At 41.1% G+C, this 26,848-nt stretch overlaps 1 protein-coding gene across 1 annotated transcript in view; it reads left to right on the top strand.

The window, feature by feature from the left end:
* The first annotated feature begins 1,868 nt into the window (after positions 1 to 1,868).
* Positions 1,869 to 26,848, top strand: part of LOC102032927 (transmembrane protease serine 11E-like) — a 38,926-nt gene continuing 13,946 nt past the window's right edge. Inside the window, 6 exon segments of the mRNA XM_014311961.2 lie at positions 1,869 to 2,056; positions 10,325 to 10,446; positions 11,151 to 11,269; positions 23,577 to 23,644; positions 26,808 to 26,846; position 26,848. The exon segment at position 26,848 is cut by the window's right edge and continues 79 nt beyond it. Coding sequence (XP_014167436.2) covers positions 1,893 to 2,056; positions 10,325 to 10,446; positions 11,151 to 11,269; positions 23,577 to 23,644; positions 26,808 to 26,846; position 26,848 — 513 coding nt within the window. The 5' untranslated portion in view covers positions 1,869 to 1,892.

Below are 26,848 nucleotides of genomic sequence, written 5' to 3'. Positions count from 1 at the left end.
TTAGGCAGGTTGCAAAATATTCTTGATTGTAAGAAAATGAAATAGTTTTTTAGGAATATCTTTGTTATTCATACTGTGGAGTAACAATAGGATAGTCTGTCCGAGTGTGATTGGAAAGCTACCAGAAGTTCATTCATCTGTTGTCCAATTCCTTTTCTCTGGCACTTCTTCCTGAGAACCTTTGCAATTCTAATGAGTGTTTTTCATCCTTGTTTCAGGGCTCAAGATTTCAGGTAAATGATGTCTCAAAATCTAGCTGTTTTCTAAAGCCTACTTCTCCTGTAATACGTTTTTTACCTGATCCAGGTGGTCAGAGTTTGCCACTGAACTTCTGCACACATCAGGGAGAATTCTCTGCATCTCACAGGGTAAGCACTTCAAGAGCCACTTTTTCCCAGCATAAAAAAGAAAAGAGAAAAGACAAAACCAACAAACAAATAAATGGGAAAAAAAAAGGAGGAAAAAGACCCCAACAAGGAATTTTAGGGTATTTTCTTGACTCATGTATTGAAGGAGGAATCAATCAATCTCCATCACTCCATCAAGTGCTTGAGTTCCTGTGGGGATGTGTGTGTTTCTGGGTGGAGCAGGGAATCCTTTGTGCACAATCTTTTTTGAGTTTTACTGATTTTGAAAAAGTAAATAATAGGGTGGGTGGTGGGGAACGGAAGGTACAGCCCAGGGATAATAATAGTGCTTGACAGGTACCTGTGTCCTCAGTCAGTAAAGCTTCAGGTAAGGCAGGCAATTGTGACAGTGCCCTTTCCACAGGGAGCTCGGAGAAGCCAAAAACCCCAATTTATTTGATCAAGGCAAATGAAGAAATCAGTGTTGCAGAAACAGCAGATGTGTTCAGCTCTTCCCACTGTCCTCGAAAGGATCTGCCCAGATACTCCTACAATTGCATTGAAATGTCTGTGAATGGATAACTCTGGGGAAAGATGGAAAATGATTTGGTATGTTTTGGTAAAATTTTAGTCAAATTTTCCTCTTGTCTTTTTTCTTTCCTCCTCTCCCTTTATGCTGAGGCTGTTTCTGGAACAGAGTGAACGTTCCAACAAAAATAACTGAAATCTTGAGACTTCATGGGAAAACCAAATGCTTCAAGCTTTTTGGCACAAATGCAAGTGCATCAAACAACAGAAAACAGATTTGCTTTATCGTAATTTTACTTTTTGGTTTGTGATTTTCGATTTTTGATATAAATGCACATTTTCTCACTAGGGGATCTCCATATTTTCCCCTTTCCAGATGGCTCTAAAAATCACGTTTGTGCTGGGAGAAGGGAATTCCAAGGAGATTGGTGGCCCTTTTCACAGAGTAAGCATTTTCCACAGGCGGGGTTATGCCAATCATTAAATGACTAACATGTAATTAGGAGGCTGGATACTTATAGTTGTCTTGTCCCCGATGCCAAGGGAGTCCAGGACAGCTGTGGATGAGTGAGCACCGAGGTAGATCAGGCTTGGCTGACCAAGCTATTTATGTCCATATTTGTTTTTGTGTGGCTCCCTCAGAAGACAAGTGACCTAGTGTTGTGGACAGTGCGGTGCCTCTCCGCTGTGGGTTTTACAGTGAGCATGTGGTAGAACGTGCAGCCATTCAGGGCAAGGCCTGCAGTAGGGATACAAGCTGGACAGAAAGGGAGTGCTGGAAAAGGGAAATCTCAGGCACTTCCTGTTTCGCTGTAGCGAAGAACAAGTCTTCTTGCTTGGGCCGGTTTATCTGCTCACTCCATCTCTGCCTGGGGAGCTCTTTGATGCGGAGCTGATCGGAAGGTTGCAGTCTCCTTATCAACTCCATGCTTACCTCTGTTTGTTTTTATTCTGAAGTTCGTTCCCTCATTTTGCAATAACCCACAGGGTGCTGGGTGTTGCGCCAACCGTGCCTCAATGAAGGATCTTCATTCAACAGCTTTCCCTTCCCGTCACACCAGTCAATGTGATTCCTGCGTTTTCCAGCACCATTCTCTGCGCAGCCCAGACTTTAGCCAAGCCTTCATTGGAGGGCAGAAAGGCTACCAGGCCTACAGGGACCTACCATGGGATCTTCAAAAGTAGGTGGCATGCTTGAACCTGGCAAAAAGTTTAATTTGGAGGTGTAATGGTGGTAAAGGGTACTGTCTATGGGAAAGCTTTAGGGCTTCAAGGACATAGATCCAGAGGAGAAATCTGGTTTTTTTTCTCTGACCTTTTCTTCTCAATGCTCTATCTATGCCTCTTTCATCCTTTTAGACCTGGGGTACATCCTGGATCTGTTTAAATGTGCATTCTGAAAAGGGGTGATTTTTCAGAGGGAAAACTGAAGAGGAAATTGCAGAATGAAAGGGTGGTTTTGGAGGTTGAGGTCTGGATGAAAAGAGTAACATGGCTGGAGTAAGCAATGCAGAAGGAAATCCTTCTCTAATATGGTCAAGAGTACAATGATTTGCTGTCTGTTTAGAAAGATGATGTCTGGTTAACACTTATCTTTTCTTCCTTCTGATCATCTTAATCTGCCTACAGCAGAGCAGTGCAGAAACCAAGCAGTTCTTTTGTGTCAAAATCAAGTGCTAGTAACATGATTTTTGAAAACATGCGGTTTGGTCAGGTGTAGTTGCAATATTATTTCCCCCAAATCCTGCAAAAAATCTTGGTTATATAAGTGATGGCAGCACAACTACATAAAGGGAACACTATAGGTGTTCATCATTCTGGTTTTAAGTCTTATATTTTAATGAAGAAACCATGATTTTCAGGGAGGAATGAGTAGGTGGTTTGCATCAGAAAGTGTTTCAGGCAGTCAGAGATGCTGGATATCCTTAGTTTTGTTTTACCATAACAATACTTCAGACAGCACTGGAAAGTTCAGAGTATTTTTACAAAAATAAGTCTTCCAGGTGCAACACTCTACTATTCTCTCTTGGGTCAGAACAGAGATTGGGTTCTAGAGGTACAGGAAACCTCTTGGAATTTGTAATTTCTGTTTGACTCACTGGATTTTGGATTCCTATGGCAATAGGGGAATGCTCAGTCTCCCTCGAATGTGGCTTTTGTTGTTGCCTTAGCAGTTGATGAAACTTAAAAGTATGACCTCAGGGACAAAATTCAAAATAAATTGAATTATTTTTTAGCATCCTATTGATTTGGCAGGACGGTTGAATTTTTGTGTGTGATTGTTAAAGACTACAACATTAATCTTCTCTCTGTGTTGCTTTGGGCAAATGACTGTGGATGATTGCAAGATACTACTTATTTTTTCCATCCTTGGTATTGTTAAAAGTTGAGTTTTTAAAATAATTTCAGGGCATGCTGAAATTGAAACATTGTTTCTGGATGGACAAAACTGATTCTTTGTGCGCACTGAAGTGTTCTCATTTTGTGGAAACTATATCATTTTAGTCAATAGTCCTGACTTTGCCAGGAGAGAATGAAGTTCATCTCTGGGCTCTGTGCTGCTTAGTAGTACGCTGCTCAATACCCAAAAATTTTCTGCCCCATTTAATATCCATAACTTAAAATATATGCTACTCCATCTGTCAGGTAAAGAAGAAATTTCCATCAGTTGTGATTATCAGTTTGTGTTTGTTACATAAAGAGGGAAATCTAAAAGAGAGTTCTCTACCTAACAGAATTGAAAAGCCTTTTTTTTCTAGTTAGATGTAATTCTCCTTGCCATGTCCTTGTGATATCAGCAATGGTGTAAATAATTTTAATGACAGTGTGCTAGAAGTTAGTTGAATAACCTCTGAGTACAGTTTGGTTGCTTCCTACTTAGGAAAGGATTTAATTGTTTAAATGGTTGTTTAAATTATTATAAAATCTAAAGTACATTGGGGGAAATCTGTGTTGGATATTTACATGTTTGGGAAGGGATGAAAACTGCCTAGTCTTAATCAAAGCCCCTGTGTAACCAGAGTTCTTTGCTGGGCAGGGATGTGGATCTGAGTGTGGAGCTGTAAGCTCTGCTGTTTGAGCTCGTCCCCCTCCACCTTAGTCCCTTGTAAGAGTGGGGTTTCACTATCAGCTTTGTCCAGTTCCCAGATGCCTCTTTTCAAAGCGTTTCAAGCTAAGTTGGAACGTGTGCTCTGTAAAGTCCTTCAGGGAGCAAAGCTGCTGAGGAAACCTGGGTGGAGTAGACAGCCTTGCTGGTCTTGTCCCGCTGTTGTGCTGTGTCCTGTGCTCTGGGGAGCAGGTGCAGTGTCCTCTCTGCAGCTTCCTTGTGAAGCTCTCGTGCCCTGGCAGGGCGAGGTGCAGACCTCACTGGTGCTGTATATGGCAGTCTAAAAGTGAATATGCAGGTGGAAATGCAGTGCCACTTGCACCAATTTGTCATTCAGTAGGTGGGCAAAATGAATGCAAATTACAGGCTGCTGAGGTGTAGCAGGAAATAGATGCCAGCCGTGGTGCAAGGACACTCATGTGCCACTGGCATTAGTGGGAGTTTACCTTGATTATTGCAGGAGGCAGATGTGGTTCCTGCATGGTGCCAAAGAAAAGTCCATCCTGCCTGGACTGTCCCAGAGCAGATCCTGAATTCAGGAAACCCTAAAAGAAATACTTTTGCTTCTGGTACATACCACACCTGAATTGACTCATATGAAATTGGAACCATTGATGTTTCCTTGCTGATTTCCCTCAGTTTCTGGCCAATTTAGACAGGAAAAGTAGAATGAGACAAGACCTCCTCCTGAGCCTTAAAATCTTGTCATCTTTATTCCCTGAGCAAGCCCCAGGGTAATCCCAGCAGCTTTTCTGGCCTCTGCTGTTCTTTTTAGAGGGTGTTTCAGAAGTGTTTCCCTTTATTGTTTTTTTCCAATGCAGTTTTATGACTGGGCATTTTGGGTCAGCATAAGCTTTGCAAATCAAGGCATTCTGCTTCTACCACATGCTCCTTGCATGTGTGTGTTTTTTATTAAATACAGAGCCTCCTTTTGAATGAAGCCAAGCTAACACAAAGCCTGGGATGGCTTAATTTGACATGCTTCTGATACTAGACAATCTGAAAGCTTCATGTAGTCTGTGGACAGATTTGGTGATAACAGTGAGACAGATTTTATACAGAATTGAACACAGAAATTATCCAATTTCTCTGTTACTGGAGAGTTGCCTGGCGTTTCAATATCAGCTGAACCACCTGTCTAGAGAGCTTTCTCTAATTTCAGTAGCATTTTTCCCATGAAGAAATTTGTCCATCTCTGTTCAGTGAAAATACATTGCTAGATTACAGCATTTCACTGTTTATCTACCCAGCCTAACAACTGTTTATTATATATTGTGGTTTAACCTCAAACAGCAGCTAAGTGCCACTCACACCCCATACACACCACCCCTCATCCCAGTGGGATAGGGAGGATATTTAGGGAAAAAAAGGTAAAAACCAATAGGTTGAGATAAGAGCAGTCTATTAATTGAAATTATTATTATTAATAATAGAGAGGGGACAAAAAATAATCCCAAGAAAGACAATTGATGTACAATACAACTGCTCACCCACTGACCAATGCCCAGCCCATGCTACAGCAGGGAATGGCCCCTTCCAGCCAGCCTTCCCCCCATTTATATACTGAGCATGATGCTCTGTGGTATGGAATATCCCTGTGGCCAGTTAAGGTCAGGTGTCCTGGACATGCTCCATCTCAGCTCCTTTCACATCTGCTCACTGCTAGAGTGTGGGAAACTGAAAAGTCCTCAACTGACAGTGAGCGCTACTGAGCCACAACCAAATGATCACAGTGTTACCCACAGTATTCTCACACTAAGCCTAAAACATGGCATGGCTCTGTATCAGCTACTAAGAAGAAAATTAGCTGTATCCCAGTCAAAACCACCACATATAGTGCTTTGAGAAAAAAAAAAGATAAAAATCACTATAGCTGTAGTTGTAATATTACATTTTTCACATATAGTACCTTAATATATATCTTTTCTCATATAGTACCTTAAGGGACAGGTACTATATGTGTCCTAAAACAGTGGTGAAGTTTTGTCAATCTAAGCATGCCTCTCTTATAGGAAGGACTAAAAGCAGAGGACGTGTAATAGCCCACAGGAGATCATCTCCAGGTGACTGTTTTGGGTTTGGCTTTTCATCAGCCTGTCCTGTCAGCACCTTTCCTGAGCAGCCACTGCCAGTGGGTGGGTGCCAAAGCAGAACCTGTGCTCTCTTTCCTGGTGCATGCTGACTTAGCTGGACACTGCCTCTGACACAAAGCTCACTGCAGGTAATGGAGAACCTCCACTGGTGTCCCAGAGTGCTTCCAGCCCTGGTGAGGAAAACCTTGGAGGCTTTTCCTCTGAAGCAGGCAGTTTGACTCCTAGATGGCAGTTTTAATTCTGCTTCTTTGCAAGAAGTGAAGCTGAATTTCAGTAGGTGAAAGATACTAATTTCTTCTATAAACAAAGAGTTTCAGGCTGCAGTGAGTCAAGTGCATTTATGATTTATTTAATGCGATGTTTATCATTTGTTAACTAAACATCCTTAAAAACCCAAGTTCGTATATTAGGCAATATTTTAAATTTTCCTTTGAGACTGACATTTTTTTTGATACTCTTCTGTTGCTAAAAGTCAGACATAATTAACTGTGTCTTTCTTATGCCTTCTATAATGCAAGCAGGAGGGATCCCTCTGGCTCTGCATTCATTGGCGTGAGCTCCTTGTTGAGGAAAAGGTTCCTGAAAGACTTCTTTGCGTATGATGTGAAGGAACCCAAGTATGGAATGCAGGGCTCCAAATCACATACCTCTGTTCAGGGAAGGTCTCAGTGGGTATTTCTGGGAAAATGTCAGCTGAATTTCAGTTGAAAAAGCTGAGACAATGTTGGGAATTACTAGGAAACCAAGAGAGGACAAAGAAGTGAAGTCATTATGTCAGTGTAAACAATTCTATGGCAGTTTTTGTTGTTTCTCTTTGCCAGCAAGTTTTTCGCTCCTTTTCTTCATTGGAAAAATCTTAATCTGAGACATAGCAGTCTTCTGTCAAGAGATGAAATCCAGTCCTTGTTTGCAGTGCATTTAAGATTACTGCACAGACATGGTTTCCTGGGAAAGAGCAGAGTTCCTGGGGAAGAGGGACAGGCAGAAGGGACTCTGTCAGAAAGCCCTCTGAGGTCAGTGGGGAGCTTTCATCTTCAGGTATTTAGTTCAGGCATGAAATTTCAACTTCTACTCTGGAGGACTTCTGTGACTTTCCCAGCTGGAGTGTTTTTAATCTTAGTGTGCATTTGAGTTCCTGTTCCCTTGCTTTGAGCACATAGTTCCCATGGAGTAAGCAAAGACTGCTTGCCTCTTGGTCTGAGAAAAATAAATTCCCAGTGTTGAACTTTTATCAGCTCTCTCCAGAGTGTTCAAGCCCTGACAGGTCATCACAGGGATCTTAGTTGATTCAGTTCTGGCACAATAACTGTTCTAGAAAATAACAAATATTTGTCTTGTGTGTACTGAATCCCTGCAAGTGCTGTTCAAGTTTACACAGCGGGACGTGTCAGATAAAATAATTAATTTTTGAGGAATGACCCTTAGAAGGTACAGCAAAGCAGTAATAACATTCAAAGTTAATGGGAACAAAAAATTATCAATTCAATAATCTTTGTGGGTTTGTCTCACAGATATCTTTGAAAACCTGGATTAGAAATCCTCTTAGTCTGCAGCATGTCTATTCAAGATGTTTGTGTAGATGGTACAGCCTAACCAAGGATGTTTTGCTCAAAAATACCTTTTATTTTTAAAACCAATTTTCATTTTTAAAAGAAATTAGGAGTGGAAGATAAAATTTAACAGCTATTTCTTGTTTATATATAAAAGGAAGGGGAAAGGTTTAATATAAAAATCAAGAAAAAAGATATCCAAATCCCAAACAGAACCTCCACTCCTGTAAAGTGACTTTCTAAGATTAATTTGTCAAACAGTTTCTTGTTTGAGGAAATTTAGCTTAGAAGCTGGTGCTGAAACCCCTCTGCACCTCTTTGAAATGATGTTCTTAAACAGGTTTCATGAATTAGGTGAAAGTCATGTGTGTGAGTAGAATTACATGTGTGAGTAACTGTTGTGGACTGGGTCTTCTGTTAATGATAACATGGAACTTGAAATACAAGAAATAAAGAATAAGAGTTACAAAAAGTTTTACAGTCTATACAAGAGAATGCTGAAAATGTTTCAGACTTATAGTACTCTATCTAACTGTGTCCCAGCCATGCTCCTTCTGGTCTGAAACTGCTGTTTCACTGATGTGATAGGCAGTAATTTCTTCAGGCTCACCCTGCTGCGGTGCAGAGGTGGCATTCAGCCTTTCAAATGGGCTTCTCCAACCCAGCATTTTGGTTTGAGGTTATGCCAGGGTCATTACAGCTGAAAGACTTTCCAAATGTTTTCCTTCTGTGCAGCCTAATCAAGACAACTGCTTTTTAAATGAGAGTATCTACAAGAAGATAAGAGTAGGTCGTCTTAAGTTAAATGCATTTTTGTGTTTGTTTTGTTGGCTTTTCTTGTAACTCAGTTTCATTTCAAACATAATAGACACATTTGCAAAGCATTTAGGCCATGCAAAGGACTATTACCTGGAGTGAGGGAAAAAACCCCAACAAACCATAAAACAACAAATGCATGTTGACATCACCACTGACTTTATGATTTCACCTAAAAAGCTACAACTTAGAAAGATTCTTGCTAGTGAGATAGAGTCCTGACTATTTGTACTTCCATATTTTTCATTTCTCCAGCTGAAATGGTAAGGAAATTTTCATACAGTAGTCTCAGAAATAATTTTGGAGGTGCTAATCTCTGAACTGTTAAGAGGACTATTAAATTTCAGTCTTTGTTTTTTGGGGGTCTTTTTGGTTGGTTGGTTGTTTTTTGTTTGTTTGGCATTTTGGGGGTGGTTTTTTTGCTATGGAGTCACAAATGAGTTTTGACTCAAACTTGATGAGAGGTTAATGGCTGTTATACAGGATAGCAGGAGGGAAGGAAACACTAAATAGGACGTGCAGAACAAGTCAGAACAGATCCAAGTGACAAATTATTACTCCCATTTTCATTCAATCACGTATCATGATATTTGGCCTGAGTCTGTTGTTTTCCAAGCTGAAGTAATAAGATTGTAATTGTAAGGCAGTGCACTGGAATTAGAATGAAATATCAGGATATGCTTTGCTATTTATGAGCCATGCACAGTTGCTTGCTGTCCCTTTCCTGCACCAGCTGCAGGGGTCACTTGCAATTATTTCAACTTATTTGAATGTATTTAAACTTCTGGCTCACGAGGTGTGTGCTCTGGGAGTGAGCTGTGTGTACTTTGTATGTGGGGACTCACTGACGCGCCTCACACCCTGGGGAGAGGATCCCTGCAGCCTGCTTTCCTGAGGTGGGCTGCACCTTAACCTGCAGGTGTGCACGTCTGCATGGGTGAGGTGTCTGAAACAGAATGAAGGACTCTTTACCAAAAATAGTGGCTTCTTGTTCTGTGTTTTGTAATGGCTGATAAAAGAAAAATAGCTTTAAGTTAAAGAAGTCTTTGAGTTTATAGACAAAAACAGAATTTACTCTAACCAACTTTTTTTTTTCAGGGAGTTTTTTAAATAATACTGTGTCCATTGGCTTTCCATGAGTTAATTTTGATTAGTACCCATGTAATTAAGAGCACAGCAGAGAGAAGCATCTGGTGAGGTTCCTACTCACATGTCTTTGCCCACCCCTGTCATTCTATCACTTCACCAAATTCTGCTTAAAGCAGTACTTGCCTTTGTGTTTAGATTTGGTCTGAATAAGACAGGAAACACAGGCTGGCCCTCTGAAATCTCTTTCTCTTTTTTGTTCAGCTCTGTTTTGCAGTCTGAAGTGGACTGAGCAGCTAGAATAATGATACGTACTATAGATACGTACTATACAAAGTATGGGGTGCTTTTTCCCAATTTTACTGCACAAAGCAGTTTTGGGAGCAAAGGTGCCAGTGTGTCTGATAACTGATTTGCTTAACCAATTGAAAGCTGTATACATTGCTGTGTGAAAGTTCACCTAGCTGAAAAATAAGTTTTGGTCTTGCAAATTTCTAGTTGGGAGTCACATGAGAATCTTAGTAAGAATCCTCTTTGATTTGGCCCTAACAATATCTAAAACTGTCAAACCTGTCTGTGTTCTTTGACTTCTAGCACATCCCAACACCTATTTCAAAATAGTCTTGTGTCATGGTTTCATTTTCAAGGGTATTGGGTGAGAAGTCAATTAGTATTGCTGGGAAGAATCAACTAATGTTGAGGGAGAAAACTTTAGCTTATTTTTTGGGGTGGGGAGATGGGGGCCTTAAATAGAAAAGGATCTCTTAATAATCTCCCTTTGTTCTTATTTTTTCCCAGAATTCGTCAGTCACCTATCAAAATAAGGCATCTTGAACCCTGGAAAATCGCTGTAATCGTTATTGGAACAGCAGTGGCAGCAGCTATCACCATTGGTCTCCTAGTTTATTTTCTGGCATATGGTAAGTTTTGCATAATGTATCACTATTCCTATGCTTAGTGAATTTCCTCTGTGCCTGTTGTGCCAGATGACACTGTGAGTTTTCACCAGTCTGTCTAAAGCTTATTTTGGGAAAAAACACTGGCTTCCCTAGAGCTCTCTTTCCTTCCTCATTTGGCAGCTTTGCAGATCTCCTAGGAACACTTCCTGCTCTGCAGGGTTATTTAGGGCTGTGGTTTCTTTTGGTTTTCATTTACTTTCACTTGTTTCACATTTTTCTCATGATCTACTTCTGGGATGAAGTCAACACACAAGTGTCTGGTCTCCCTTACCTGAGTGGCAAACAGAGCTTTCTGCATGTCTGTCTGGGGTGTTTCTCTGTTCCCTTTCTCTGATCACTAGCAGCTTCCTGCCGCGGCTTGGTGTTGAGTGGACAGGCCAGGAAGGAAGGTAACTAAGCAGCAAGGTGCAGCTTGTGATTCTGTGTAAGCCCCAAGTGCTGTTGGTTGGCCAGAAATGTCATTGCTGGGAAAACTTGGATTAGATCACCAAACTGAATCAAGCGATTGCTCCTAGCTTTTGGAAGCTGGATTTGAATGGGTTGGATACAGCTGAAGGCTCATCCACCCCCTAGATGTCAGGATATCAGTCAGTGCCAGGTGTTTCTCTAAAGTTCATTCATCTTGGTACTTTGAGTATTGTCTGTTCCTCTTCTTTCCCTTACAGATCAGAAGCTGTTCTATTACAGTGCCAATGTAAAAATCACCAACATCCGGTACAAGAATGAATTTTCCAGACAATCCTCAGGAAGGTTTAGAGACCTGAGCGAGAGGGTTGAGAGACTGGTAAGTTTGGATCATTGTGCCTTTCCATTAAGGACTGTGTGATAATACAAAAGTCATTAATGTGAACAGCACACTCGGAGACCTCAGTTCCCTGGTGGGCAGACCTGGGAAACAGATAGCAGGAGAGACATGATCATGCCTGGCACATCAGGCACTTGCCACTCGGCATCTTCTAGCCTGTCACTTCTCTCTGTCTCTGCAGTGGTGAAGCAGATATTTAAAATAATCTCAGCTCCCTCCTATATCACTGATTGTAGGATCACAGAATGCTCCCAGCTGAAAGTGTCTCACAAGGACCGTGAACTCCAGCTCTTAAGTGAAATGCCCATACAGTGATTGAACCCACAACCTTGGTGTTTTCAGCAAGAGGCTCTAATCAACTGAGCTAATCTCATCATTTGTGTGTGTTCTCTTTCCATGAGCCTGGCTTTGTGATTTATGTCCCATCGTCTCTAAGGAAAGCATTCTTTTACGCCCTCTCCTTTACAGGGTGGGGAACTCTACCTGTTGGGCTGTTACTGTTTGTTGAAAAAACAACACATGAGCCCTTTTCCTGCGCCTTTGGTATGTTTTGTTGGGAAACCCTCCTACGAATAGCAGAGGTTGCTGAGTGGCTCTCAGTCATACAGTAGCTATGGAAATAAATAGACACATTGCAATTTCCTTTCTTGTTTTCTCTTTGGGACACTACCCCAGAGATGCTAATTACAGAGTTCATCTCTATACAACAATAAGCACGTGATTGTGCTTGTATCTTTTTGTGTTTCATTCATCAGAATCTGATGCATATCTCCTACCTCCTGTTTGGCAACCATGCACAGATACCAGTTAATAGGACAATGCTTTGCCCACTGCTATAATTTAATTTAGGGCAATGTCACTTATCCACAACAAAATGTGGATAAGTGTGCTGGACATTGCTCTGGAGAAGTAGGGTGCAGTGTAGGGACAGTGCTAGCATCTCTTCACAGCTCCACTGCTAAGGGCTTCAGTGATCTTAGTCAAGTTGTCCTCTTCTCTGTATGTGTCCGTTCTCTTTCTGCCTCTTTGTCTACTGGGACCCATTCCAGATTTCCCAGGATGCACTTCTGGTGCATATCCATATGCATAGAGTCTTACATGAGCTGTCTTTGCTTAGGTGGTACCACTTTACAGCTATTGCCTAATAATTGCAATAATTTTCACCTTGTGATGTAGGACCTTGGAGAGGGAATGTTCTCCCTGACCAAGAAGACACTGTGTATTGCTGAGGGGGAACGAAGGCAAGGACTGAGAAGGAGTCTGAGGAATAACACTTCACTGACTACAGTTGTATTCCTTCCTCCCACTCCATTCATTCTTCATTTTCTTTAAAAAACATGTGCCTCCTTTGGCAAAGAAACACCCATTTTAGCTAAGGACTTCTTTCAGACAGTGTCCAATGCAATCAGATTCCCTCTGAACATGGCTATCAATTTAGATGCTTGAATGGAAGCCAATGCTTTAGAAACCCCATCTCTTCTCTGGGTGTTGAGCAGTTCTGACAGTAGTGACAGTAAATACCAGTGCAGGTTGAGCAGTGAGAACCATTATATCAGGGCATGTTAATTGCATCTGATAAGTAACACCATAACAAACATACACAGAACTGTGCTGTCTTTCCTTCATTCCTGTAATTTTTCTTAAGAGCTGTCCTTAATTCAGCCATTAAATTATATGTTCCTCTCTCAAATGTTATGAATTTTTTGCTTCTATAAATGGTCCCTGCCATAAATTTGACTTTTTGTGGTTTTAGTTCCAGGTGTTCCATTTAACAAGGATGTACGAGATGGAGAATTGTTTGTAACCTTATTGAAAGCAACTCCATACAGTAATGAAACAATGTGCTCCTTGTAAGTCTGATTTTATAACAGCAAAACTCATCTTGTGGTGATAAAAATCACAGCGATCTTTCCGGACACGTGTATCCTCTTAATATCTTGACAGACAGCTGTCTCAAAACATTTGCATTTTTATTCTCAGCATCTTCACAGCAACTCTGTGATAGAGGAGGAAAGACTTGAGTTCTTTATCACATTTTCTAATTTGCCTGGATTTACCAAAACCCTTTGCAGTCTTTCCCTGGCTGGTTTTGGATATCCAAGCCTTTACATTGTCACAGTAGTAATGATACCCAAAGCTCATGTTGTGAAACAGTGAGTCAATGCAGATAAATGCAATGTCTTTCTCAATACTTGGTGCAAAGTGAACAGAAGTGAATCATCTCTGATAATCAGAAGCATTCAAATTAACTGAGTTAGTGCAACTCCCTGCCAAGTCTTCCCTTCTCTGACTCCTTCCTGATGAAGCCCTCCTTCATTTGTCTCCAGAAAGACACAGAAAAGATCTCATTTCAGAGCTGGTGTTTCACCAGGAAAAATGTTTTTGCTTCCATGCGGAAGCCTTATCGTGACTTCCTTGGGACCTGCCGCAAATGCCTGATGTTTGCTTTGGTTTCCAGATTTGAATAGTAACACCCATTGTGTGAACAACATTCCTGACTCTTATCTCATTGAAGGTGGGAGGGAATGCAGCCAGATCATGCCAGAGAGCTGATGAAGCTTGTGCACCAGTCAACATCTCAGGGCTGACTGGAAAGTCTGGAAAATGTCTTCTGGGGTGGAGCTGAGGGGACTGAGGAACAGATGATGAAAGGTCTTTGCTCCTTGACTGGCTTCCTGTAAGTGTCTGTGAGTGTTTCCTTTGTGCTCTCTTGAAAAATCAGTGAGTTGGACCAGTCCCTCTTCCCTTGCCAAGCTAAAATGTTCTGTGCCAGACTGTCTCCTCTTACACTGGATAAAAAGGGCACCGTCTCAGCCTTATGGCTCCTTCTCCAAGGAGCTTCTATTTTATAGTGGGTTCACTTATTGTGTGGCTCATCTGCACAACTTTTATGCACTGTTTTTCTCCAACTCCTTCACCAGACTTGGATTTCCTTTTCTTCTCCCACAAAATGTATTAATTCTTTTGGATTTCCCAAGAATGCCTTGGACACTAACTACTCTCTTACTAACAGTATCCTGGAGGAGATTTCCAATGCCCTGCTTTAAGCTTTGCTTCTTCAGCATCTCTGGCATGCCAAAGAGCAGAGGGAGCTGTGACAATCAGATAGACCTGAGTGACTGGGATGATCCCAGTTGCCTACTCTGGACAGCTGCAGTAACTGCCCTGTGTGCAGGAAAAAGGATGGAGGGGTGTTGTGTCTTGTGTAGAAAGTCATCTTTGACCCCAAGGAAGGGGGATGTGCAGTCAGGAGAGCTTGAAATGAGTACATCAATCTCAGTGGAAGTTGAAGGCTGTCAAGTTTCTAGCTGTGAGAGAGAGGTGAATATCAAGCAGCCACAGCAGGAGATCCCTTCAGTACATGGCTGGTTGCTCAACAGAAACAGACATCAGCCTTTATCAGGGGTTTGTAAATGTACCTGTTGGCTCTTTTTTGCCACTATGATAAATTCTGATATTTCCTCCTAGAAGTAGGTGGGCTTTCCCCTCCTCAAGGAGAGCCTAGGCAACCCTTCTCCCTTCTCAGGCACCTTGTTATCTTCCTATCTCCTTCTCTGGCCAGAGCTGTTCCCAGCCCTGCTGTGTGGCTGCTTGTCCCTGTGTGAGTCCATGTGTCTCTGTGGAACCTTGTTCTGGACACTGTATCTTTCCCAACTGTCATTCCCTACTCACTCCTGCTCCCATGTGCTGGTAATCCTGGCTGTGAGCTGGGTGCAGGGATGTTCCTTAGGTGTGAGTGTAGCAGGGCTCCCTCCACAGTTGGTTGGGTGGCTGAGGGAGAGTTGAGATGTTTGTTTTCCCTCCTGGAGTGCCTTGAGCCATGGAATGGACTGACATGGGTTTTCCCTTTTGTCTCATAATCCAGAAGGTGCCTGGAGTACCCCCTTGTCCTTTCACGATCTGAAACCAGCACAGAACTAACTGGCTGGATCTGGGCAGAGGGGGTGGGGATTATATTAAAACACTACGTGAATGCTTCCACTGGGAAACCACTGCCTATCCAAATATTTCTATCGAATTAACGGAATTTCATGAAGTAGTTTTCACCTCAGAACTCAGCATTTTCTGCCAGGACATCTCCTTTAGAAACAGATGTCTTGCTTCAGCTACTTCAAGTGACAAGAGAATCTTCTATGTCCTTAAGTACAGGTGTTGGGGGAAAGTTTTTAATTAACGCAGCTCCTGAAGTTTGTCCTATCTGATAGAGCTGAATGAGTGTGGGTTTAATTTAATGTCTCTACTGGGTATTGCAGAGGCATTTGAGATTCCACTGGAAAACGCTGCACAACAGTTCTGATAATGACACCCGTTCTCAGCAGGTTGAAGGGCTCACTGCTGAGTCCCTCTACTGAACTGGTGAGGAAGGAGGCAGTTTTCTCCTTTGGGAGATGATGATTTTAGAGGTTTTTAAGACAAATCTCTCACTATGAATTGTGTGGAGAAGAAACAGAGAAGCAAGCAGGTGTCATGCACCTCCTTCCTTTCCCCCCAGCTCTGATACCTGATAACCCTGTTTGGTGGAAGGGTTAGCCTTCAACAGGATGCTTGTAACTGAGAGGCTCTCTGCTTTATACCCAGGCATAAGCTTGCATCATCCCAATATTGGGAAGTATCTTGAATCCTATAAGGTATGAACAGATTATTGTCACATCTGCAGGGCCAAAGGGTCAGGCAAAGTTCTGATTAGGGTTTCCATCTGAGCTGGACTCCAAGGAAGCCTACCTGAAAACACCAAGAACACTGGTGAATGAGCAGATGAGGCTGCTGCTTTACAGCACTTGGCCTTTTAGGGTCACAGGTGACTCAAATCTCCCTGGGGAGCAGAAATGTGTGTATCTGGGAGAGACAGGGTGGTGAAATACAAATCCCTTCAGAGCTCATAGCTGCAAAGCCAGGTGAAACTGTGCGTGAGGTGTGTTTGTCACACCTTCCTCATGGGTGTTTAGATAAAGCTCAGAAGTCTGGGGCTTGCCCCATCAGTGCCTCATGGTCCTTGGGTCGGGAGGTCAATTCAGCAGGGGCAGATCCCCAAGGCAGCAGGTTTTTGAAACACTCCTAAAGAATATTTGTTCTGGGAGACCAGACTGTGAGGATCATTTTAGAGATGATAAGTAAACATGCCCCGAGAAAAGGAGTATGCTGAAGTTCAAGGGAGTCCAACATGAGTTTCCATTTTTACAGCAAATGGAAAAGTGCAGGTATCTACAAATATCATGTAGCTTTGTTTGCTGTGTGTGCAAACCCCCCACTTCTTTTCCACTCTTAGCCCCTAAGACAAAAGAAAATTTAATATAAATTAGCCAAATCAGAAATTATGGTATCTGCAGCAGCCAGATCTTTCCAAGGACTTTTCAGAGGTTTATCAGCATCCAGACCAAAGTGAGTAAGAATGTTCTGTATGTAATAAATTTCAAAAAAGAAATTTGGTAGTGTTTATGGATAAAGATCCCAAAATGTAAAACCTAAGTCTCTATTTAAACTCAAGCATTCCTAGGCTTTATATGTGCTCCCTCAAGTAATTATATAGTACCAATATGAGGTGAAAAGAGTAGAACTTTAATTAAAGATTTTCTTGTTCATCACTAAAGGCAATTTTATTTACAAAGGTGTCTATAGAAGAAAAGCCAGAATAATTAAGCTTTTTAAATTTAGCTTTTCAGAGACTTAAAAAAAAATAGTATCTTTTTTTTTCTTCTGAAAAACAATATCGTAAAATCAGAAAAAAATCTTTGATCTATGTAAAAAAAGTTATTTAAGGAACATTTTGAGAAGAAAAGTATCAAAATAAATTTAGGGGATTTGACAACTTCCACTTCATAACCTTAGTTTCAAGGGAATGATTCTCACAAATAGGAAGCGTTGTCCTTGGACTAGCGTGGAACAATCGGGGTGCCCTCTATGGGTGGCTGGGGCTAGAAACAAAGCAGAAAGGATTTTCCATGGTAATTCAGCTAAGAGGGAAACAGCAGTGGATCAGTGGCCAAGATGACAGCCTGGCAACATGTTTGTTTAGCTCTGGAATTAGAGGTTGACAGCATACTTGGCTGTCAGTATGTATATATACAGGTGTGGCCCTAAAGAGATAGGTGAAATGCTGTACTCAGAGAGAGGAAATAACTCACAGCACACACCTGCATCTCACTTGTGATGCTGTTTTTAGAAGTTCCTATTGAAATTAAAGGAAGAAAAAGACAACTGGTGTAGGTATATAATGCATAGATTTAAAAGCTGGCATACTTTCTTGCTTTTTAATTTTGATTCCAGTTTTTCCTGTTTCCATGTGACCCATGGAAACAGGAAAAACTAACACAGGAAAAAGTAACACAGGAAACGAAATACTGAAGAAAATATAAAGCACTTTTAAATGCTGGTGTGAGGTGATGCAGTGTAACATATGGGCCTATGGCTTAGTACTTTTCATCACCTCTAAGACCTCAAACTTTCAGTGAGCTCTACCTAAATTTCATGAATTTTTAAAGATGAAATAGTTAGTTATCAAAAATATGCCTAATATCCAACTTCTTTTCCCGTGTAAATTCAGTGATACTTCAACTTCTTTCATTCTTTGACTTACTAATGTAATACAATTTTCTTAAGTAAAAGGCATGCAAGTTGATTTTTCTTTTTCACCTTTTTTTTGGTTCATCAAAGCAGAAGTTGTAATATGCATATACAAATCCAGAAAAATCATAAGACACTTCACCCCCAATAAACAAGTAACTTTAGTACTGATCCAGTGTGCATGATGAAAAGCTCTAAAATGTGCACAAAGAGAATGGATGGGGAAAAAGGAATTCAAAATGAAGCAAAGCACAGCTATCGATAGTGTGTGTGATTAAGGGTAGAACCTTATCTTAATTATAGACTCACAATCCAGAATTACTGCATTGTTTGCAAGTAATTATATCAATGAAGTGATTCAAGATGCAAACCAGCGATCAAAATCTGGCTGGTCAAGAGAGTGGCTGCTTAGATCCTTGTCGAAAGGGGGAAACTAAATTCAATACTGAAGTTGTGTGGTTGGTGGTATTTGGGCACTTGTAAGCTGAATACATAACCAATGATTTTCCTTAGATTGCACAAAACTGTTATTTTCCTAAGAGGTATTTGCTCTTGTATTTCAGCTCCTTACCTTTAAGTATTGCTTAAAAAACCCCCAGAATGCACATAGTAATTTTCCTGGGGAAAGTGTGTTATTTTGGGAAGAAAATCTCCAACCACAAAGCCCTGCCCTTCTCTGGATATTGGCACAGATGCCTTTCTCACCAAACCTGATTTTCTCTCCCAAAGTTGGAAATCGCCCCCCTAAGTGGACAAAATTTTAATAGCAGTGTGAAAGTTTTAGGAAGCCAATTATGGATAATTGAAAGCAGGGAGTAGGAATGAGAATACTTAGGTGACCATAATTCCAGCTGTCACTAATACACATAACTATAATGAAACATTCATGTCATTACATGCCTTTGAAATTGGTTGCACCAAGCATAAGCATGGTACTTTAAATCCTGACGTTATCCCATGTATTAGTCCTCTTAATTTCTTTTATCCGAAAGACCAATCTTTTTAGTAACTACAATTATACAAGGACAATAATTCCTCTTTTGCAGATGTGGCCTCTGGGAAGCATCCAGCTGAGCTCCTTATTTCAGTGCAGTCACGCAGTGCTTACTCACCCCTCAGCTTTAGCAGCCCTGTTAGCTTAAACCCTGTGAGGAGTTTGTGATGCCATTTGCTGATGTTTGGGATCACACAGCTCTTGCCCACTGTGAGACCTGCTGTCCTTGTGTGTGTGGTTTCTGATGGGCAGGTTTCTGGTCCTCTGGTTTGCTGGAGGCAAGGGGACCATTGCACTTGCTCTCCTTCAGGTCTGTTTTCTTCACCTCAGGCAAGCACTGTGGCTGTAGGGCTGTGGTAGTAATTGGAATGTCTGTTTCCAAGGAGAGTGTGATGTCCATATCCTGGTTTGGAACAGTGCCACATTCTTTTTTTTGCTGTCCCTGTCAGTCTTTCTCTTTGTGTCCTCTCTCAACCCCTTAGTTGAAATCAGGGCAGTAAAAATGTCAGGTTCTCAAAGAAGCAGCTACTGGATTGTATTTTGGTCAGCTCTAGGGGTCTCAGCATGTTGAGCTGTAAACGGGGGAGAGTCACTGAATCAAGGGGTATGTTGCAATTTCTATTTATGGTCAAAAAGCTTTAAATATCACTAATAATAGGCTTTACATCCTAAGTAGCTACTGAGGTAAGAGGAAGAATGTGGTATGAGGATAGCTGTTGAAGGACTAAACTGGCAGCAGGCAAAAAAGCAATACTGTTGAGCAATAAGAGGCTTTGTGCTCCCAAGCCTACTGAATGCTTTGGAATATCTCATGCAATTAACTCAGTACATTCAGCAAATATTCCTGAGGAGAGTTCTGTCAAACTAGATTTAAGATAACATTTTGATAAACCTTGTGACCCAGTGTGTGGTGACAGAGCAGTGTGTGGTGGGAGAGAGCGAGGGCTTGACACAGCCAGCCTTGCTGGGGCACTTCCAGACACAGCCACACACCTGGACAAGGCCAGCTCATGTCAGTTCCATACAAACCTAGAGCAATGGGATCCCTGTCATGACCAAGTTCCAGAGCTTGGGTATTTTTTGGGTCCCAGAACATTGTGTGAGTCTGAAATAAGAAAGATTTTCCCAAAAAGAATCACAAAGATTTCAGTAGATTGGTCATGGGCCTTAGAAGGTTGAGCATGGTATGACACAAGAAAAAGAGTATGATTATGGGATCTGGAGTTTTTTGAGACAGAATAGGAAAATAAGTCTTTTTTATCAAAGTATGAAACAGCTTCTGGCTACAAGGAGCAAGGAAGAATTTCCTTTTTGTCTGTGTTTGTACAGGTGGGAATGTTTTGCCCTCTTACTGCATCTTTGGTGCTAGCCACTATTTGTTACTGTATTGGATGGACCAGCACTCAGGAACAAAGTCCAGTTTGTCTAAGAAAATTGTTCTGCATAGAGAGAAGTGTAGTAAAAAGTTAGGAGAATATGAAATTAAACTAAGGAAATTAGAAATGTCATTTTCTAAATAAAGACTGTCAGGAAAATGCTTCTCACTTAAAAAGGAGCAGGACTTGGCACTTGGTTCAGAATGCTCATAGACCTTGCCTGCAGCAACAGCTGTAGCAGTTGAACTGTTGCTAGACAAGGGCCAGGAAAAACAGTGAGATGCACTTAAACAGTGGTGAATTTAAGGGATCTGGTCATGACAGTGTCACTTTTGAAGGGCTATAATCAAAGCAAAACATTTAAAATGAGTTTAAATGCTTCTCGCAAACTGGATGAGGTCACACCTAGTCACTGGACAAAGTCCTAGTTGCTTTTGCTCCAGAGGTTGTGACTCAAGCTGAAAAGAAAGCTGTTAGCAGGCTGGAGAGAAGTGTTTTCTGTTTGGTGTGTGAAAGGCTTCACCAAAAAAAGAACTGTAAAAATATAAGGCAGAACATTAATCTCTGAAAGTTTTTATCTGACAGCATCTTCCTACATACTCTCCTCTTGTATAAACTCTGTATGAATATAAAAATTACTTTTAATAATTCAGGTTACCAGAATCATAGTTGAAGGAAAGAAGAGATTTGGGTCATATTTGCCAAGTGAATTCATTGGCAGGTGAGTGGCAGCCCACAGTGCAGAGGTTTGGCTAGGGCTTCTTTCATGATAAGACACAGTAGATTGCAAAAGTAAAAAATGTTAGCTTACATTTGAAGGTGTTAAAGGCCCTGCAAGGTTCACTGAAAACAAAGCCACCCTTCAGTTATTTTTTTGTCTGTGGGTGATGTAGTGCTAAGGCAACACTTAAGGGTGGGAAAGTTAGTGACAGTGTGTAATGGAAAAGGTGTCTACTTTCTCTTTCAGATATGAAAGTGTGAAAGAGGATGGAAGTAACAAAGATTTGGTATAATTTTAAATCATATGCTTCCTGTTCTCCCCGTGAAAATAACTAACACACCTTCTGGATTGAATGTTCTAAAAACAGTGTCTGTTGCTGGTAGTTTAGTTGTATTTGGACTCCATAGATTCTTTTTGTTAAAAGCACAAACAAAAGTTTTGTGAGCCACCACTGGAAGTCTTTGTCTCTGCTGCAGCACATGGTGTTCCTAATCAGACTGAATGGAACATCTTAGAAGCAGACCAGGCTGAGGAGAAAAGGAGAAAGCTGAACTGTTTGGAGTACAAAAAACACAATCACACAAGCTGCTTAGGCTGTAACAAAGATACACAAGAGAATGCGTGATAGAAGTAGGGATCTCTGTATCTGCTGCAGAAGTGCAGGTGGAAAGTGTAGCAAAACCAGTCGACATCTGAGACAGTAAGGTATCTTAAAAATCCAGCTGTCAGGAGGAGTTAAAGGATTTGGGAATGTCAAATGGACACAACCCTCTATTACAAGGGGTTGTGAATTCCTGCCCTCTTCACTCCCAAGCTGAAAGTCCCTCTGCTTTCACTGTGCTTGTTGGCAATGCAGCAGCTTGAGGTGTATCTCAGCCCAGCTCAAGGCTCTCTTTTGACTGCAAAGCACTCCTCAAAGAAGTCTCTGTCCCAAAGATCTCAAAAGTTCTCAAAGACAAGGCAGCTGAAGATAGCACATGCCACTGCATGCCAGAAAGCTGGCAGTGCTGCTCAGCCACATGCTTCTGCTTACACAATCACTGGTGCAGCAGTTAACACTGTGACAGAAATGATAAGCAAATGTTATCATTAAAAAAAAAAACAACAAAGCAAAAAAGCTCCCTTTCTTGTCTAAGGAAACTGCTTCCAATAACCAGGGGAGGTTGTGGTGGAACAGGATGTGGAGTTATAGGAAATAAAACTCTTTTTAATTGGATGCATCATAAAATGCTGTGGTACCAGCTGGCAATCTGCAAAGTGAGAGGATTAAATGCATTCTGCATATCTACAGCAGCTTGTTGCAGTGGAGATGTCTTTTTCCATGGAATTTTGTGTGTTCCAAATGCCAAAATAATTGCAGATAACTGCCAGTAAGAGCAAGGTAAAACATCAGCTAAATGCATGACCATTAAAAATGTTTCCTTTTTTTCCTTACTAATGTGTGCTTAAAATCACCTTAAAATAATAATTGTGCAGTTTTCACCTTATAATTATTCTGCTTCAATATCCCTGTGCAATGCCATGAAGCTTCATATTGTGACAGCCAAGGCTGGAAAATAGGGGGTTTGTGTTCCTTAGGAGGAATCACCCCCAGATTTCATGCTTACATGCTTGTTTCTGTATCTGACATATTTCAACATATGAATAGTTTGAGAACCATTAATTTTTTCTTTCCTTTGGAAAACAGAACATATTGAGACTTGGCTAAAATAGACTGCCTTTAAGGGCTAAAAACTAAAAAAAAAAAAAAAAAAAAAGACAGCTTACATGATGTTGCAAAGCATTTCTGTGCAGTTTTTCCTGTAATGCATTTGATGTTTACAGGATATGTTCAATCTACTGGGTCTTGCTGGTAGGAGGAGTTGCTGCATAACTCACCAGTGACTCTGCTATTTCTCAATCCTTCGGTGATCCTGAGCCATTCCTGACAGAATTTCATGCCATGTTATATCACACTGAGCTGTCTCAGACTGATCCTGCAATCTTGAGATGACATCCTGACAGGATGTAGTTGAGCAGGAACTGGTAAAGATGTTATTTGGGGATCGATTCCTTAGGAGTCCTGGATTTCAGTTTCTGATGAGAATTGCTTGATGATTGTCCAAGCATGTGGAAAATCACAAGGGTGATGGGGGAACATGATAATCCAACAATAATTTGAAATTATTGGTGGCTTTGCTATAGATTTGTGTAAGACCAAGGGTAAATGCTGTCTCAGAAAGAACCCCTACAAGAGAGGCTGAGTGCACTGCAGAGCACAGCATGCTGTATCCGTTCTGTGGGCAGTCTTCAGGAAGCTGTGCTTTGGAAGAGTGCAGCAGTGTGTTTCAAGGATGTTTATGTATTTCTCAGTACACCTGGGAGTGGATGAGACAGTACTGCAGTGGCACACTGATGTAGCCATAGGACATTTAGAAAAATGAGCTTGCTTTTTTATGATATGCCTTAGGTCAAAGGGGAAATGATTATAAAAGATCTGGGACAAATACTATCTAGAGGCTGGGCTGCTCTATGTTTCTTGGCTCTATAAGCTGTGAGTTTGTTACTGAATGCTGTTTGCTGAATGCTCCTTCCAGCAATATGTCTGCTTCCCTCCTTTTTTGTTGTTATCTTATATTTTTCTTTTTTCAACAGATCGACAAGACATTTTACAATTCCATTTTAAGGAAAAAATACATCCGTTCACGCTTAATCAGAGTGAGGTATGTGAGATTATAATAAATGCACGCAGCTGAGATAAAATTAAATGTACACCAAGCCCAGCTAGATCTGATTCAGTAAAGTGTATTGTGTGTTAAACCAGAGCATAAGCCCTAACTGAGCATAATCTGGTTCTGAACCTTGCTCTCCTTTGGATCTTAATGCAGAAGATACCCTTCAGTCAGTCCAAATTCCAACAAGTTTGTGTGCAGATCCTGAGCAAGCTTTAGTTATTAAAGCAGAGATAACTAAAGCTATCTAAAACCAAAAAGGATTTTCAAAAGTATTTCTCACACTCTAATGCAGATGTCATTTCTAGCATTGCTATTGTGCTGAGCTTGTCAAGTAAAACCAGCTTGTGCTGGCTCAGAAAGTCCCACTTATCATTGTGGCTCTAAGAATGGGCATAAGTAGGCGCCCAGGAAACAGTAGCAGCACAACAGAGCTGTGGTAACTGCATACTTCTTGGTATGCTCCCTGCCTCCAGGTATTTGCCACTTGGGAGTTCTTGAAGTGGTTGTAGTTTGTTTAGCAGCCCTCGGTGGCGTTATTTCCCAAGCACTTGTCTGTTGTCTCCTGGGCTCTTGAAATCCGTGCACCTCAGTCCTTTAGGAAGGAGAAACTTGAGAAGAACCACCTTCTTTGGATCATTCAACGATCCCTAGCTCTCTTGCTGAAAGAGATGGTGAAAAGTTGATCACTACCCCTCCTCTCCATGTAATTACTGATACTGGACACTCCCATCATGTCCCTTTTCTCACTTGTATTCAATAAAATCCACTCTGTTTTTTCTTTCTTTTTTGTCTTTTTCAGTTGCCCAGTCTACTCAGCACTCTTTGCCGTTCAAACTGTTTATCATTCTGTTCATACATCTCTCAGGTCTGCTGCTCCTGCTTTTTTGAGATGAAGGGGTCAGACCCATAGTTGAGATTATCATTGAGCAATGTGGAGCTTTTTTCCCTCTTTTACTTTCTGTTCAACTGCCAATAATACATAATGTTTAATTTGATTTTTTTTAACCACTGTTAAGTGCTGAAAATGATCTTTTTACATAACTGTCTATTGTACTACTAAGATCTTGCTCTTGAGTGACAGTGCCCAACAGTTTGCAAATAAACTTGAATGTTTTCATAATCATAAACTAAAGCTGCAAGACTAAGATCTAAAGTCCTGAATGTACTCCTGTTTGTTCTAAAATGGTTTGTGAAATCCAGCCTCTTCCTCTGCCTTAGCTTGATCCCCAGTTACACACAAGCTTTAAGGATATTTTTGATACTGTCTAGAGTGTTGCAAACATAGGCAGAGCGATTTAGGGATCTGAGAGGCCAATATGTAGGGATAGTAGTATTTTTCATTACTTCTTTTTCCCAAGGACAGACTGAGGTACTTGTGATGTTTGCTGTGTTGGATGCAAGATTTGCATGCGCCAAAGCTTGTTTGCTTTTTCAGATATACACTCTTTATGCCTCAGACTGCAAGTTCTTTTGAGCAGGGTCATGGTTGTGAATTTACTTGGAAAGGACTGTGTGTATCTTTTGGTTCAGTATAAGCAATGCATTAATAATAAAGCCCACTGCTCACTGAGAAAGACAATACTAATCTTGAAGAGGTGTCCTTGGCTCTGGATCTCTGCTATATAATAAGTGAATCAGGGTGGGCAGTACTTACCTGAGGGTTTCGAGAGGTGTGGTTTGCTTGCAAGAGTTGATATGGTAATTCCTGTGTGGCATAGCACAGGAAGAGGAGTGGGGGGGAGAGGTGAGGGAACACCTCAGAAATGCAGAGCAACACCCACAGTTGGATCAGATAATATCTGGAAAATAAACGAAGTGGCAATCATGCTGAAGTTGGAACAAATTGAAAAAACAACCTGTTGAAAAGTTCACATACAACTTCTCAGTCTCAGTTATGAGATCCTTGAGGCAAGGAGTGTCTTTCTGCTCACCTACGAACCACTTGGCATGCCTTAGTGTGCTTAAAGCATATGGCCCTTTCTTTCCCTTCACTGGCAATATCAGGAATGTCTGTTTCAGTTTGGTATGTGTTCCTTCCAAAGATTAAAGCCTGATTGCATGAGTTCTGGATAAGCTGTCTGTCTTCTATTTTTCCTTTATGTAATTACAAATTTCCAAGACAGTGAGATATAACTAGGAGATCTTCTCATTTCCTTTCCTAGCCAAAGAAAGAGAAACCTGCTTTTAGTTCTCCCCCTGTATGAAGTAACTGATTTCATCTGTTGTGGCTTGTGTCTCATTGCTTCTTGGTTCAGGCGGGAGGAGGCACAAGAGAGAAGGTTCCTGGTGCAAGCCCTTATCTTCCCTTTGTGATGACCAGGGATAAGACATCTGCAAGTACAGAGCAAGATTTACTATACCAGATTAGTCAGTTTGATGTTTGTAGTCTATCATTCCATCTCTTGCAGTATCTGATGCTTTAAGGAAAATGAAATACAACTACCAGGTGAATTCAACCTGTTACAAGACTTTTCTCCCTTTCTTTCCTCTGATCTTACATTAAAACTGTGGAATTGTGTGTCTCAATGTGTGTGCTGCTTGCACTTTTCAATGAGGTGTTAAAGGCCCTTTTGTGATCCATCTCTTTGACTTTAATAAATATGCTGTGGGCATGCTGCCAAGTTTCATTTATTGTTGCACAACAAGAGGTTATTAGGAACATTCTCCAAGAGGCTGCTGTGGTAGAATTAGGTTGTATGGTGTCTCCCCATCTCCCAAAAAGGTCCAAGTACCTTTTTGATGATGATTGTAAATTTTTATTCTGTGTATGTACAGGGCCATTGAAAGGTCTGTGTAGATACTGTTAATCACCTACCTCATGTTTCCAAGTGCTGTTTATCCAGCTTTTCATTGCAATCAAATTCATTCCGTCCTCTCTTCTGTCTCGGTCATGTAGTCAGCGACTGCTTTTCGGACTCTGTTATAAAATTGGTCTGGCCATTTGTTCACAGAAAGCATCATGTTGCCTTCTAGCCTATGATGCATTTGATCATTCAGCATTCTTGGATTCCTTTTGGAAATTCCTTCTCACAGATGTTTGAAAATGTATCTAATCTTTTACGTTACATTGCCATTGCTAGAGTAGCTAAGATAAAAGCTAAGAAATGCAGAAGTGGGCTGGAGGTAACAAGGCTCTTTCATTGGTTTGTAGCCCAGATACTGATGGTGTGATGGCAGAGGCTTTGCTCACAT

The sequence above is a fragment of the Geospiza fortis genome, unplaced genomic scaffold (genome assembly GCF_000277835.1).
Source record: "Geospiza fortis unplaced genomic scaffold, GeoFor_1.0 scaffold11, whole genome shotgun sequence".
In the NCBI taxonomy this organism is placed as follows: domain Eukaryota; kingdom Metazoa; phylum Chordata; class Aves; order Passeriformes; family Thraupidae; genus Geospiza; species Geospiza fortis.
This window is presented reverse-complemented; position numbering and strand designations above follow the sequence as displayed.